Source organism: Chaetodon trifascialis, chromosome 20 (assembly GCF_039877785.1).
Source record: "Chaetodon trifascialis isolate fChaTrf1 chromosome 20, fChaTrf1.hap1, whole genome shotgun sequence".
In the NCBI taxonomy this organism is placed as follows: domain Eukaryota; kingdom Metazoa; phylum Chordata; class Actinopteri; order Chaetodontiformes; family Chaetodontidae; genus Chaetodon; species Chaetodon trifascialis.
Window position 1 is genome coordinate 10,663,107 of NC_092075.1, and position 13,891 is coordinate 10,676,997.

General features: G+C 42.4%; 2 protein-coding genes across 2 annotated transcripts; both read left to right on the forward strand.

Annotated features, from left to right (window-relative positions):
• Positions 1-1,104: 1,104 nt before the first annotated feature.
• Positions 1,105-10,129, forward strand: prodha (proline dehydrogenase (oxidase) 1a). Its single transcript, XM_070989627.1, has 14 exons — positions 1,105-1,525; positions 1,729-1,937; positions 3,537-3,571; positions 4,221-4,370; positions 4,488-4,552; positions 4,653-4,769; positions 4,932-5,011; positions 5,177-5,258; positions 5,994-6,086; positions 6,272-6,418; positions 6,554-6,729; positions 6,815-6,913; positions 7,173-7,261; positions 8,254-10,129. Exons 1-14 carry the CDS (start codon positions 1,190-1,192, stop codon positions 8,442-8,444), a joined length of 1,869 nt encoding a protein of 622 aa, XP_070845728.1. The 5' UTR covers positions 1,105-1,189; the 3' UTR covers positions 8,445-10,129.
• A 1,007-nt stretch (positions 10,130-11,136) lies between these two features.
• On the forward strand, positions 11,137-13,629 carry gal3st1b (galactose-3-O-sulfotransferase 1b). The gene is made up of 3 exons (XM_070989320.1): positions 11,137-11,208; positions 12,248-12,390; positions 12,471-13,629. Exons 2-3 carry the CDS (start codon positions 12,266-12,268, stop codon positions 13,627-13,629), a joined length of 1,284 nt encoding a protein of 427 aa, XP_070845421.1. The 5' UTR covers positions 11,137-11,208; positions 12,248-12,265.
• The last annotated feature ends 262 nt before the right edge of the window (positions 13,630-13,891 follow it).

The following is a 13,891-nucleotide window of genomic DNA, read 5'->3' on the forward strand; positions in this document are numbered from 1 at the left end:
AGCTGCTGAAATAACAGAGAGGACTAACTAATCAACCACCACGGCACCCACAGCAACTGAGTTTGGTAAAAAGCAGAACACTGATATCGCCTTCAGCTCTGCAGTATATCTGGAGTGGCAGTGTCCCCATCAATCAATGTAGCTTGGCATTCATGACTCCATGTGATAACCAGATGTGTGTCCACTTAAGTCACAAGATGCTCAATGCTTTTTTCTCTTGCACCCCAAAGATTCTCTCATCATTCCCGTCACCCCTGTGTCAGCTCCATCCAGTCCTGGTTGGTCATCTTTGGAAGTTTCACGGATGAGGTCTCTGAATGGGTTGTTACACAACCAATTATATAACACCTCCTTTAAGCTGTTGCCATCTGTGACCAGTAAAAATGCTCTGATGAGGAAACAAATGGGAATCCACTCATTAAGAAACACACAAATTATAATATGATAGCAATTGCTAAAAATCTTACTGTAATATCATATTGTAATTATTACATTGCTATATTGATATAACAAGCCTAGCAATGCAATAAACAAATTTGATGCAAAAACATTTGCATCAAAAGAAGATATCTAATGCTGTCACTATAAATGTGCAACTGTGTAAAGGCAGGGAAGTGTCACTTCAATGAGAACCTCATGATAAAAACAAACAAAAAAGATGGGACTGTCAGCTATATGGAACTCATCATCTATCTGTAAACATCACATGGGCTACCTTCTACATCAGCATGTCAGAGGATCAAATAAAGGATTTGATACATATCTTCCAGTGGGTGACAACAATTTTACTTCCTTGCTTGTTTACGCCTAGGCTATGTGGAATAAGACGATTATTGCAACCGACCAGTCCGTCGATTTATGGGGAAATCTGTGCGTTAAGAGGTTAAACTCACAGTTAAACATATTTTTTTGTGAACACTGGAGGACAATGAGCCGTAAAGGCAGAAATTAATTCAATGTCATTGTGGTTTGCAAGGCTTAAAAGTCAAGCATGAGGACGGGTACCAATGTGTGCAGGCACAAGATGCCTGGCAGCGTGATGTAACACGTGAGGCACCGCCCCCCGGCGCGAGATGTCTTTAAAAGTAACTGACTACCGCGCGCGCAAACCACGCTGCATCTCAGTGACGGCAGACCGGGGTGAGGCTGCTGGGAAGTCGTGGTTTTAGTCCAGACAGGAAAACACAACATGTCGTACAAGTTTGTCGCGGCCCTTGTGAGGGCAAAGTCGGGCAATATCAACAAAATACGCGTTTCCCCTGGAAGATGTCGGTCAACAGTGGCATCCACCAAGAGCCAAGAAGACAAAGAGCAACAGTTGGATGACTGCACCGTGGTGGAAACTGTGCCGGTTGAGCTCATCAGCCAGACCAAGAATGTCCAAAATACGCATTTAAACAAAATCCACATTGACTTCGACAACACACAGGAAGCCTACAGAAGTAAGGGTAACATTGAGCTGCTGAGGAGTCTGCTGGTCTTCAAGCTTTGTACCTTTGACTTCCTCGTCGAAAAGAACAAAGAGGTGAGTTTTTGAAGTGTGTGTGTGTGTGTGTGTGTGTGTGTGTGTGTGTGTGTGTGTGTGTGTGTGTGTGTGTGTGTGTGTGTGTGTGTAACTGTGTAATAATCATTCATACCGTCTGATAGACTTAAGGTTGGAGGCTCTGATAATGGTTTAAAAAACATTGAACTGCTGTCAATATCTTTCTGTCATTGTTTTGTTTTCAGCTAATGGAGCTCAGTAAGAAGCTGTTTGGCCAGAGGATGTTTGAGAAGCTGATGAAGATGACCTTCTACGGTCAGTTCGTGGCAGGGGAAGACCACAACGCCATCAAACCTTTAATTCAGAAGAATCAGGCCTTCGGTGTCGGGGCGGTTCTGGACTATAGTGTTGAAGAGGACTTGACACAAGAGGAGGCTGAGAAGAAGGAAATGGAGTAAGTACTGTGATGTTTACGTGTGAGACTGAATGCATGTTACTTTCTCATCAGAGGCTGTGATTCACATAGTAAGGGATGTTAAACTGAAGCTCTAAACCAGGCACAGTTGATCAATGTTTCAACCTTAACATACAGTATGCCGTGTGCACAGCCATGTATGAGTTACATAACATACCAAACTGAAGTCCTGTCGAGTCAAGTTTGCATAGCAGGAATCATGTTCCACAGCGGTATCAAGTCCTCGCCTTAAAAAAACCTGGGAAACTGGAACGAACCTGAAGAGGCTGTTTGTACAGAGCAATTACAGGAGTAAAAGAAAATTGCAATTGCAATGAGTAGATTTTCAATAATGATAGCTTTACAGCAGTATTGTTATAAGTCCAAGTTAAGTAATTGTTATTTGTTGTTACTGGGCACATTCAGACCATCCTCGGGTCTGTGGAGTACATTTTGTCCTTGGTCCCCCTCGAGGGTTAAACCAACCATGATTCACATGCATACAATATGCTGACTAAGGGTAATTTCATCGTTCAAAACATATGGCACTGATTGAAAGTCTGGTCAAACCACAGTTTAATGGTCTTTTTGTGAGCTTGTTTCTTTCACCCATGTCTGTATTATATGTTCCTCTGCAAATTATCTTTTGCCACCTTTATTTACATACAGATCACCGCATCTAAAACATTTAAATGAGCCAGTTTGATACCAGCTCATTTTGAACACTTCAGGTCTATCAGGTGCTTCTTATCAAATCCATGAGTCACGTTATCCACAGTGTGTTTCCTCCACATAAATAGACTGTAATTGAAACCTCATATGTTTTCATTTCTTCTCTAGTAGCACAACAGTGCCTGTCCTGCATTGGGCGGCTAGGACAAACCTCTCTCCTCTGATTGGTTGAGCTGGTTATTCAGCTGGGGGATGTGCCCTCTTGAGAAGGCTGCCAGCCTTTTAGAGTAATGTCCTGGATCCCATCATGGGGCACGCAAGCCCACACACACACACACACACACCCACACACACACACACACACACACACACACACACACACACACACACACACACACACACACACACACAGAAGAGTTATGCAATGTTCTGAGGAGGAAATAGGCTTATTCTTTAACTGAGGATTATCTCACTCAGCACAAACACTCACCTGCTGAACTAAATCCATATTTCCCACATTTCTTATTTATATGTTTTGATTAGGAGCCAGTTATCTTTATCAGGAGTCTCATGACTCCACGAAGAAAACAACACAGTGTTTGTTTCTTGATGCATCTTGCATGTCATGACATGCCTTGAAGAGGAGGTCATCCTCATAACTGCTCTAAAAGACTGGTTAAAATGACTTGGGAAACATTTGCTTTTCCTCAACATACAAACTTTTTTCTGTCCACTTGCAGCAGAAAAATCAAAAGACCTTGTTATGGTTACAGTTTGCCTGGTGTCTGCTTGATTAACTGATCTGAAACAATGTGACACAAAAAGTAATAAAACTGAAAGGAAATATAGACACTCTGATAAATAAAGCAACTATTTTAGCAAATTTTAGTTGTTCTATTCTGATGCCAGTTCCTCTTTCTTTTTCAGTTCATGTGTCTCTGAAGCAGAGAAAGAAAGTCCAGGTTTGTATATCATTTGAAAATAACCTTTGATTTATTGTATGTAATGTAGTGTAACAGTTTCTAAAAGTGTTGGATTATTAGCTACTGCATGCACCACTGGCTAAGATAAGATTAAACTCTTTTTATCCTGAGGTCAGATGTTGTGCAGCAGTTGCAATACAAAGTAGGAAAGTGTGCAAATATAAACAGTGCACGTATAAGTTATAAGCAGGAAAGGTCAGCAAACTGCAAGGCTGCTGCTTTGCTTTGATATTCAGCTGTTTCAGCTTGGCCTGAATGCCACACAAATGTCACAGCCGGTATGTGCAGTCGTGCAGCCATGTCGTCTAGCCTGGAGAGTACTGGTTATATCTGGATTTAGTGGCGAGAGCGAGAAGAAGCTTGGTTCATATTACAGGGTTGATGTTTGAAAGTCGAATATATCAATCATCGAATAGTGCTTTGTCTGGTTTTATCTGAAAATCTGATATGAGAGTGAATGTTAATTTATTAGTAAGAAACAGGAATTCCTCAATGCTTTTTCTTAGTGTCGCTCTCTTGTCTTTCATTGAGACAAAAATTTCAGATTGGATGATCAGATAACCGTTTGTGTTGAAAACTATTTTCCACGTCAAGCAGCTAATGTTCGGTCGCCTTTGTTTCACTGCAGATGCTGACCACCGTGAGAAGAAGTACAAGGCCCATCGACAGTTCGGGGACAGGCGTGGGGGCGTCATCAGCGCTCGTACCTACTTCTATGCAGATGAGTCCAAGTGTGACAACCAAATGGAGACATTCATAAACTGCATTAAAGCTTCTGGTAAGTAGTAATGTTTCTGAGGAAGGGATTGAGAAACTCAATGTTTCTACAGTCACAATATGAATGATAGAGTTAAATGACACCATCGAGTGACATAAAATGTGTTATCAATTGCAGGTGGAGCCTCTACAGATGGATTTTCTGCCATCAAAATGACTGCTCTCGGACGCCCACAGTTCCTTGTAAGTTCATATCTTCTGTATTAGCTTTCAGCTAACTCAGTCACTGTCTGATTCAAATATGATTATTTGATTGGTGATGAATTGTTGTGTGTTTGAGCAGCTCCAGTTTTCAGAAGTCCTGGTAAAATGGAGGCAGTTCTTTAAGTTCCTCGCAGCCCAGCAGGGGAAATCTGAAATGATGGTTTTGGAACAAAAACTGGAGCTGGAACAGCTCAAGGTGTGTCTTGCCTTCAGCACGTCTAATGCAGGTCCATGCATGCTCACACCTGACGGGTGTCCCCAAATGTTCTGCAGTTGTGTTCAAGCTTTCATGACTTTAACGCTTAATCAATAATCAGCTGCACTATTTATTTGTAATCACTGAAATATTCCTTTGTAGGAAAGTTTGACTATGCTGGGTGTTGGAGCCAAGGACGACATTGAGAACTGGTTAACTGGCGAGAAGCTGGGTTTGTCAGGGTAAGAGAGTCGCTCACCAACACAAACTTCCCAGTTAATACTTTTATGCAATAGAGGCTCTGACAAGTGTCAGAAGACCTGTGGTTCTAGTCCTTGTAGCTCACAACACTAAACAAAATGAAAGTACTTTTTGTTAATATACATTTTCTCACATCATATTTCCAGAACAATAGATCTGCTGGACTGGAACAGTTTGATAAACGATACAACAACAATCTCCAACCTGCTTATGGTGCCAAACCTTGAGGTGAGTCTTTGTCATGGAAGCGTTTAGTGATGGGGGGAGCAGTTAAATGTTAGCCATGGAAGTGCTCCTTCGCTTAAATCTTGTGTCTTGCAATAAAAACAGAAAGCATTATAATGATCCTCAAAGAGGCATGTCTCCAAAAGTGATACAGCACTTGACAGCAGAAACCATTTTTAGGTCATAATTTTCCAGTTTTAAAGGGGGGTAGGGGGTGCATTATACTCCAGAACAGTACATTACGGACCTCTAAATTTTACAGATAAATGCAGTTAATGGTTTCATAAATCGATAGTGATGTAACTATGATGTGGGTAAGACAACAGTGTTTGTTTCCCTGTCAGAACTTCTGCACCACATTGTGGCAGCAAGTCGTATTGGTATAAGAAACTTCTTTCCACAAGATAGTAACTCTCTGGCACAATGTTATATCTAATCCCCACAAGTAAACATTTGTTCTGATGAGGTAAAACATAATGTCATTTGTACATTGTACAGTGCTCTGTACATCTCTGCACTGCTGATATGAGTTGAGTCACAGCACACGTTGATGCTGGTTGAGCGCAGTTGAGAAACTATCAGTTTAAAAAGGGACAAAATGGCAGAGGCACCACTGCAGCTTCACCCACACCCACCCAACCCCCGCCCCGCCCTGCCTGTCACACACTGATACAGTTTATCCCGCAAATGGGAGGAATAGCCAAACAATTTAGCGTTTCGTGTGTTTTGGTTTGGCAGACAGGCCAGCTGGAACCTTTGTTGAATAAGTTCACAGCTGAGGAGGAGAGGCAGATGAAGAGAATGCTGCAGAGGGTGGACGTTCTGGCCAAGGTAAGGCTACCAAAACAAACGCATGCACGGTCAGTGAATTATCATGAGAGCCAATGCAGAAACGCAAACAAAGAAGACCTGGTTCAAGGAATTCAAAGAAATCAGATTTGAGTTGTGTTTCCTGTTTCGTGTGTGTGTCTCTTGAGCCATATAAACTGTAAATCCTCTTCTTCTGTGCGCTCCAGCATGCCCTGGAGAATGGGGTAAGGCTAATGGTGGACGCCGAGCAGACGTACTTCCAACCAGCTATTAGTCGATTGACCCTGGAAATGCAGAGGAAATTCAACAGAGAGAAGCCGATCATTTTCAACACTTACCAGTGTTACCTGAAGGTGAGGCCGCAGTTCCCTTTTTATGATTTTTTAAATCTAAACCTACAATATCTTCTTGTTTCCTTCAGTAATGTTTTCCTTTGAAATCTTATGGATGTAGTGATGTTGTCTTTTTCGTATTTTTTAATATCTTAGGAGGCTTATGACAATGTAACTATGGATATTGAGCTGTCACGACGAGAGGGCTGGTACTTTGGTGCCAAGCTGGTTCGTGGAGCTTACATGTACCAAGAGAGAGACAGGGCCAAAGAGATTGGCTATGAAGACCCAATAAACCCAGACTATGAGGCCACGAACAGGATGTATCACAAGTAAGTGTTGAATTATCGTCAAAGCCCTTCGTGGCTCAGCTAGAAAGTGTCTAAATCCTTACCATGTGTCTTGTTGTTTGTGCAGGTGCTTGGAGTACGTGCTGGAGGAGATCGAACACAGCAGGAAAGCAAATATCATGGTTGCATCTCACAACGAGGACACGGTGAAATTTACCCTTCAAAAGTATGTATGACTGCGGTGCGTTTGGCACGTACTGAGTCTGAACATACACAAAAGCCACATGCTTCTCATTCATAAAGGATCAGTCCTAACGGTTTAGCGAATGCCTCGGATATAACGCTAAGTGAAACAGATTCTTTGTCAGCTTCCCTAAGCAATTCTAGGATTTACAGAATGACATTGCCACATCATAAGTGGAATACTGTGCTGTGGCTCTTATTATGTAACAGCCCTGTAATGTGTTTTCTTTCTGTTTTTTCAGGATGAATGAGATGGGCCTTTCACCCACTGAGAATAAGGTTTACTTTGGACAGCTGCTGGGAATGTGTGACCAGATCAGCTTCCCACTAGGTCTGTTAACACTCCGCTCAGATACTCAAAGTAAACAGTAACTCATGGAATCACGGAGACTTACGTCAGGCAGTCATGTGGCTGTAGAGGTTCCACTGAAACATAGTCCCTACACATGCCAGCTTTTCATCACTCATACAGCCACTGACCTCACAAACGCTCTATCCAATCTATAGATATCTCAGGAGCAAACAACTCCAGGTTCTCAATGTCCTTAACTGCCTATTACCAAATGGTATGTTGGTTCAGTCTGACCAGAAACACATCGCTACCCACAACTGATTTACAGTAATTAGAGTGCTGTGTCAAATCAGATGTTTTTCTTTGAGGTGAGACCAGTTAGCTAACCAGTTTTTCCTTGGATACAGTAACATCCATCCTTGGTGTTTCTGTGAACAGTCAGTACATGACTGTACGTGATAGATTTGTGAGTTCTCTGTATAAAAGAAACCTCACATTATCTCTGTGACCTTTTCAGCAGTCTATCTAAATATGTTATGCAAGTGAGATGCAGGAAACTGAGGCATTACTTCAACCTGAAGGGCCAAAATGAAGGGCTTCAATTTTTAATCATGTTTTGTTTAAACAACGGTGCAATAATCTGCAGATTAGCTTTTCAAGTGATATGTTTTATTGCAGATGAATAGTGGTGGTTATTGTCGTAGCAGCCCTGTCTCGCGCTTGTGAGACATAAAGGCTGGCTTGACCTTGCCATACCACATAACAATGTAATCTTAATCCAATATTTATTCACAATAAGTTTAGTCCTTTAGAAAAAAACACAATGTTTTAATCTACTGTACCAGTCTACCGTGTTAACTTTATGATATTTCACTCTTATATAACTTATTTAATGTTCCTTCTAATTATTCAGGCTATTTCTGTGCTTCGATTTCAGTCGTTGAACATAACAAACAATGTGCTGACGTGGCATGCTCACATGGTGGAGGTAGTGGACATTGATTTGTCTCCTTGCTTTACTTTGAAAACAGGTCAAGCAGGTTTCCCAGTCTATAAGTATGTCCCGTATGGCCCCGTCAACGAGGTCATTCCTTATCTGTCCCGCCGTGCTCAAGAGAACCGTGGCTTCATGAAGGGATCCCAGAGAGAGCGCCACCTGTTGTGGACGGAGCTGAAGCGGAGGGTGCTGGGTGGTCAGATTTTCTACAAGCCGGTCTACTAAGTCGCAGGACCACAACAAACTAACTGCAGTGTAAGCATTCCACGTCTCTACTGTACCGCTACATGCTAGCTGCGCCTTGGAGACTAGAGGAACACTAATGTCCTTCCCTGGCGTGTTAGCTGCACACTGTGGAGGCGAGTTTTGCAGTTTGACTGTGATGTGGTCTGTGATCGAGGTTTATTTTAGCTGATTGAGGATGATTGAGAAGTGATGATTGATATTTGTCTCTAAATCACAGTGAGTTTATTTAACTCAAAAATAACCATGGTAAGTCCTCACAATCATGCCTCTAGATATCAATCCTTCCTGATGTACAGGATGGGATTATTCAGCGGAGGTGAAGAAAAGTATATTGAGTATGTATGTTACTAAAGGTGGCCTATATAAATGCTGCATTCTTTGCATGTTTTATCCAGTGTTTTGTAGCTCTCACTCAAAGTGCCTTATGATTGCTTTCGCAAGCTTAACTGGAAGCTGCTAGTTTGGTTTTGGTCACTGGACACTCCTCCAAGGAGATTGTAAATTACTGTATGTTCGCATGATTATTGCAGAAGCTGTTTGTCATTGTATTAATCTGTTGTATGAGTAGCATAATACTGCACAATGAACATAGGTTTGACAAAAAGAAAATACAGTTTCTAAATGTAAAGTGTCCTGGTTTATCTGCTGTGGGTACAAGCCAACGAACTGTTAATTTGGAAGTGACCGTTTGCACTCGCTGACCTTCATTTTGCCTCTGACGAAACAAACTCCTCTTACTGTCTGCTGAGCGGTACGAGGCTGAAAGTGACTCAGAGTGTATTCAGAGAACAGATGTTCACAGCAGAAAACCTGGAAGTGCTATGTGTCCTGTGTTACAAAATCTTCCCAAAACATGCCATGGATACTGCTGTGATTTTTTTTGGGGGGGGGGGGGGGGACACCTGCTCTGTTGCATAAGCTACAGGGGAGGAGAAACTGCCTGTGAGTTCAATTTGTTCTTGCAGAGAAGATTTTAAAAAGAGTGGTCGTGCCAGTTTCTCTGGTTTCAACAGTGCTCTATTTAAATTTAAATGCTTTTTAGGACTAGAAATGAATACTGTAATATGAGTGGAATTTGTCAGTTGTGGTAAGTAAACTCAACATTCGAAGCTGTCCCTGACCACGGTTTTCCAGATCACAGCCCAGTGCACCTCGTGCCGCCCTCTCACCCTGCAGGCCGTTATTGGCTGGGGGCTACACACCCACTGCTGAAGGCAGACACCCAGAGAGGTCCTGAACACAGCAAAATAAGGAAATGCGGCCAGGGGGCAGGGTCTCTGAACGTACCCACTGCACACACACAGTGACCTAAGTGATGGTTGAGAGAGATTACTTTTGTTGTTGTCTTTTTAGAGAAATTCACTCATTCAAGTTAGTTTCTGTACCAGTCTCAGTGTCGTAGTTTCAGCACAATAACAGCAATATGCAAACTTCCATTGCAAGCTTTTGGTTTTAATGTCTCACCTGGAACTCATGCATTATGACGTCTGTTGACCTACAGCAACACTGACACGTTTTGACTATTTGAGTAAGAATTTGGTGTGTTTCCTTTGATGGTTTTCATTCTTTTGTGTTTGGTTTCTGCTGTATCAGTATATATTATATTTTGTACAGTTGTAAAATATATTTGATTATAAATTAACACAATAAAATACAGCTAACATAAAAAGAAACCAGAACTGTGTTTACTCTTGTTGCAGGTGAGCATATCGAACTTTAAAACCTGGTTACACATCATGACTTAAATATTTGTGCCTGTACAAGCACTGCAGAGGGGATAGAACCAACCCTGATCTTATCTTGTAGTATCACAGATCTGGTTGTCCTTGCTGATTGGCTGTTTTGATGTCAGTGACATCAGCATGTGTGCCACTCAGAAGCTTGGAGGCTAAATCGATGTGGCCTACTGAATCAGAGATGACTAGCAGCCAAAGTCAACAGCAGCTGAGACAGCTCAACAATCAGTCAGCCCCACAACACAAAACACAGTTGGGTTGAGACCAAGCAGATCCTGGTCTGTCTGTCTGTCTGTCTGTCTGTCTGTCTGTCTGTCTGTCTGTCTGTCTGTCTGTCTGTCTGTCTGTCTGTCTGTCTGTCTGCCTATACAGATTCATGCAACTATGTTTTAAGCCACTCCTTGACTTTGATCTCATGTACTGTATGCAACCATCCAGCCATCTTGCTGGGTGAAAGAATAATGTGACAGTAACAAAAACAGCTCTATGGGCAGACCAGTGTTTGCCTTTAGGCTAAATATTTGAGCATATCTTACAACAGCTTTGAATGCGCTAGGGTCAATTTAACACACTGTAAGCAGCAAATCTGAATACATAAAGCAGCCTTATGACTACACGCTGCAGTATACTTTCAGAAGCATTCAGGCTTGGTCTTTTAAAGGCTGTCACAACAGTAGAGGTAGGTGTTCTTAAGAGGCCTAGCTAGTGAACTGAGGTGTACGCACTGAGTCAGGTCTGAGATTTAAGGTAATTTATTGCAGGGCAAAAGGAATGGGATGTGAGGTGTGGCTGAGTCAAGCAGAGAGATCAAGAAGTGGATCTCAGAGCCGAGCAGGTCCTGAGAGAGTCAGCCCCCATGGGAGGAGAATTTACATCTGACTTCTTTCAGTCCTCACAGCCAATGAGATCTGACTTCAGGGCGTGTGGACAACATCAAAAACAGTGGAGGGTTTTCTTTCACCTCGTAGAAAATCTTCAGCCGGCGCTGCTCACGCTGTCATCTGCAGGTAAATAAAGCCCTTACATTTCATACTTCCACATGTTGCATCCTTCTTTGCTCTCTGCTCTCGCTGATTTGATCATTTAAATAAGTTTTGATTTTTTTAGGATAACGGGTCTGCAGAATAATTTCAAACTGAGACATCTTGCACACATGTTTAAGGTTTAGTTAAATTCTTTCCTCGTGCAGCGTCTAAGTCAGCTACTCTATGAGACACATGTGAAAGCTATTCTCTTCAAATGTAACAACGGGCTACATAGAAGACTGTCATTATCAGAGATAAGAAGTAAAGCCGGTATGCAAAGGGACACACCTTTCCACATGTCACCACTTCCTAGAATTTATCTGGAATAAGTCTTCTATCAAGAGTAGCCATCTGTCCACTGTCAGCAGTAGAAACCTGCTTCAATATTTCAACCATTTCCCTGAGCACTACGCTGTTACAACGTGCTTATACCGAAACTGTGTTTTTGTGTTTGTGGCTCTTTTCTCCTCCCATTTCTGTCGTTATTGTAAAGGCAATTTTAGCACCATAAACATGTTTGTAGTGTACACATGGGGGCTCTGTGTTTTATTTGACAGAAAGAATGATGCAGCAGTTGTATTGTTTGTCTTTGTCATTCTTCTCTATCTCCCCTTTTCTTATTCTACATTTTACCATAATCTCTTCTTCTCAGCAGCAATAAATACTGGACTTCATTTAATTAAAATGGGTCCAAGATCTTTATAAATACATAATAACTACCCTGATGAATTGAGAGATGAGATGAGGTAAAGGTGTAATCAGTTGGTGATTTGTATTCTTAATACGGGGGTGGCCCTAATCCTAACTACTAAGTCATGTGTCCCCTAAAATATTTTGTTACTGAGGTGGCTTGGTCTGAGGGTGTTCATGGCATGTTCATATTGGTCATGTTGCTAACAAGGAGGATGACCCCCCCCCCCCCCCCCCCCATATTGTCTACTGGGGGTAATTAGTTGGTGTGTGAATTGCCAAAAAAATCCTTGTAACGTTTGTCATGTGTGCTCTCTAATTTCATTTTCAGGTTCCTGTTTGGGTTTTAATGATGTTTGGCATCAAAGGAAGTAAGTGCACACTTGTAATACGAGGCCTGATTCTCTGGGTGTTACTGACCAACATCCTTGTGGTGCTGTACTGCATGACGAACCCAACCCAAGTGAAGATTAGGTACAGATTTACGAGGAAAGCGTTATTTTATCGAGCTAAGTCAGTTGATCTGTTTGCTTATCGATATGTTTTATTCATAGGGGCTCCCAAGAGGACACGTGTCCTCTCAGTGTGGCAAAATTAAGGAAGCAAAATGGAACCACCCCTGCTCAAAGCACAACCTCCCAGTCAGATCAGTGCTCCCCGACAGTGGACATCATGTTCATGAAGACCCATAAAACTGCTAGCAGCACCGTCCTCAACATGCTCTTCAGATTTGGTGAAAAGCACAAGCTTAAATTCGCCTTCCCTGATGGCCGCAATGACTTCTTCTACCCTTCGCCTTTCCTGTGCTCCCAGGTGAAGGACTACAGGCCTGGAGAGTGTTTCAACATTGTTTGTAACCACATGCGCTTTGACCGTCGAGAAGTAGCCAAGCTCCTGCCTCCAGACGCTGTGTACATCACCATCCTCCGTGACCCGGTGGATCTCTTTGAGTCGTCCTTCCGTTATTACCACAGAGCAGTTCCTCTCACATGGAGGATCAGTGGAGAGGACAAACTGGCAGAGTTTCTAGACGATCCTCAGTCCTTCTACAGCCCAGAGTCTTTCAACTCATTTTATCTTAAGAATCTGCTCTTTTTTGACTTTGGTTTTGATAACAACCTGGAGGCTGATGATCCTCGCGTAATGAGAGACATTCATAACTTAGCGAAGCAATTTGATCTGGTTCTCATAGCAGAATATTTTGAGGAGTCTCTTATCCTGCTTAAGGACACATTGTGTTGGACCATGGAGGACATCCTCTACTTTAAACTCAATGCTCGCAAGCGCTCGTCTGTATCTCAGCTGACTCCTGAGTTGAGAGCCAAAGCTCGACAATGGAACGGGGCAGACTGGAGACTCTATCAGCACTTTAATGCTACCTTCTGGGCCAGAGTAGAGGCATTTGGGAGAGAAAGAATGAAAGAGGAGGTGAAAGAGCTGAGGAGAAGAAATGCTGAGATGAAGGCCATCTGTATCCAGGATGGAGGCGCAGTCGAAGCACAAAAGATTCAGGACACACGGTTCCTGCCCTGGCAGCCAGTTGGAGAGTCTTCCATCCTGGGGTACAACATGAAGAAGAATATTCTTCCCAAATTCAGGACAGTCTGTGAAAAGATGCTCACACCTGAAATCCAGTATTTATCAGACATGGGTGTAAGCCTGTGGCTTACTAGACTATGGGGTTGGTTAAAAGATACCATTTTTATCATTTAAGTTTGACACAGTGTCAGTGTGTCCCCTACAGGCCAGAGGCTCAGGTACAGCTGCATGCAACACATGGCCTGGACTGACCTTGTCATAATTGTTTACTTAACATGCCTCCATCATTGACAGTAATAATGGTTTGACATGGTATGAAAAGCAAATCTATTTTCTGTGCGTACGCTTGTCGTTTTATGTCAACAGAAATGCTGAGTTCAATCATTTAATTCTCTTTTTGTCACTTACTTTTTGGCACATTATTTAAGCCATGATG

What these genes read in the sequence shown, in the direction of transcription:
- gal3st1b (XM_070989320.1), top strand. Translation starts at nt 12,266, where the DNA reads ATGATGTTTGGCATCAAAGGAAGTAAGTGCACACTTGTAATACGAGGC. An exon ending in CCAACCCAAGTGAAGATTAG is followed by an intron (nt 12,391 to 12,470) that starts GTACAGATTTAC and finishes TTTTATTCATAG; the next exon opens with GGGCTCCCAAGAGGACACGT.
- prodha (XM_070989627.1), top strand. Translation starts at nt 1,190, where the DNA reads ATGTCGTACAAGTTTGTCGCGGCCCTTGTGAGGGCAAAGTCGGGCAAT. An exon ending in TGGAGCTGGAACAGCTCAAG is followed by an intron (nt 4,770 to 4,931) that starts GTGTGTCTTGCC and finishes ATTCCTTTGTAG; the next exon opens with GAAAGTTTGACTATGCTGGG. An exon ending in CTTACCAGTGTTACCTGAAG is followed by an intron (nt 6,419 to 6,553) that starts GTGAGGCCGCAG and finishes TTAATATCTTAG; the next exon opens with GAGGCTTATGACAATGTAAC.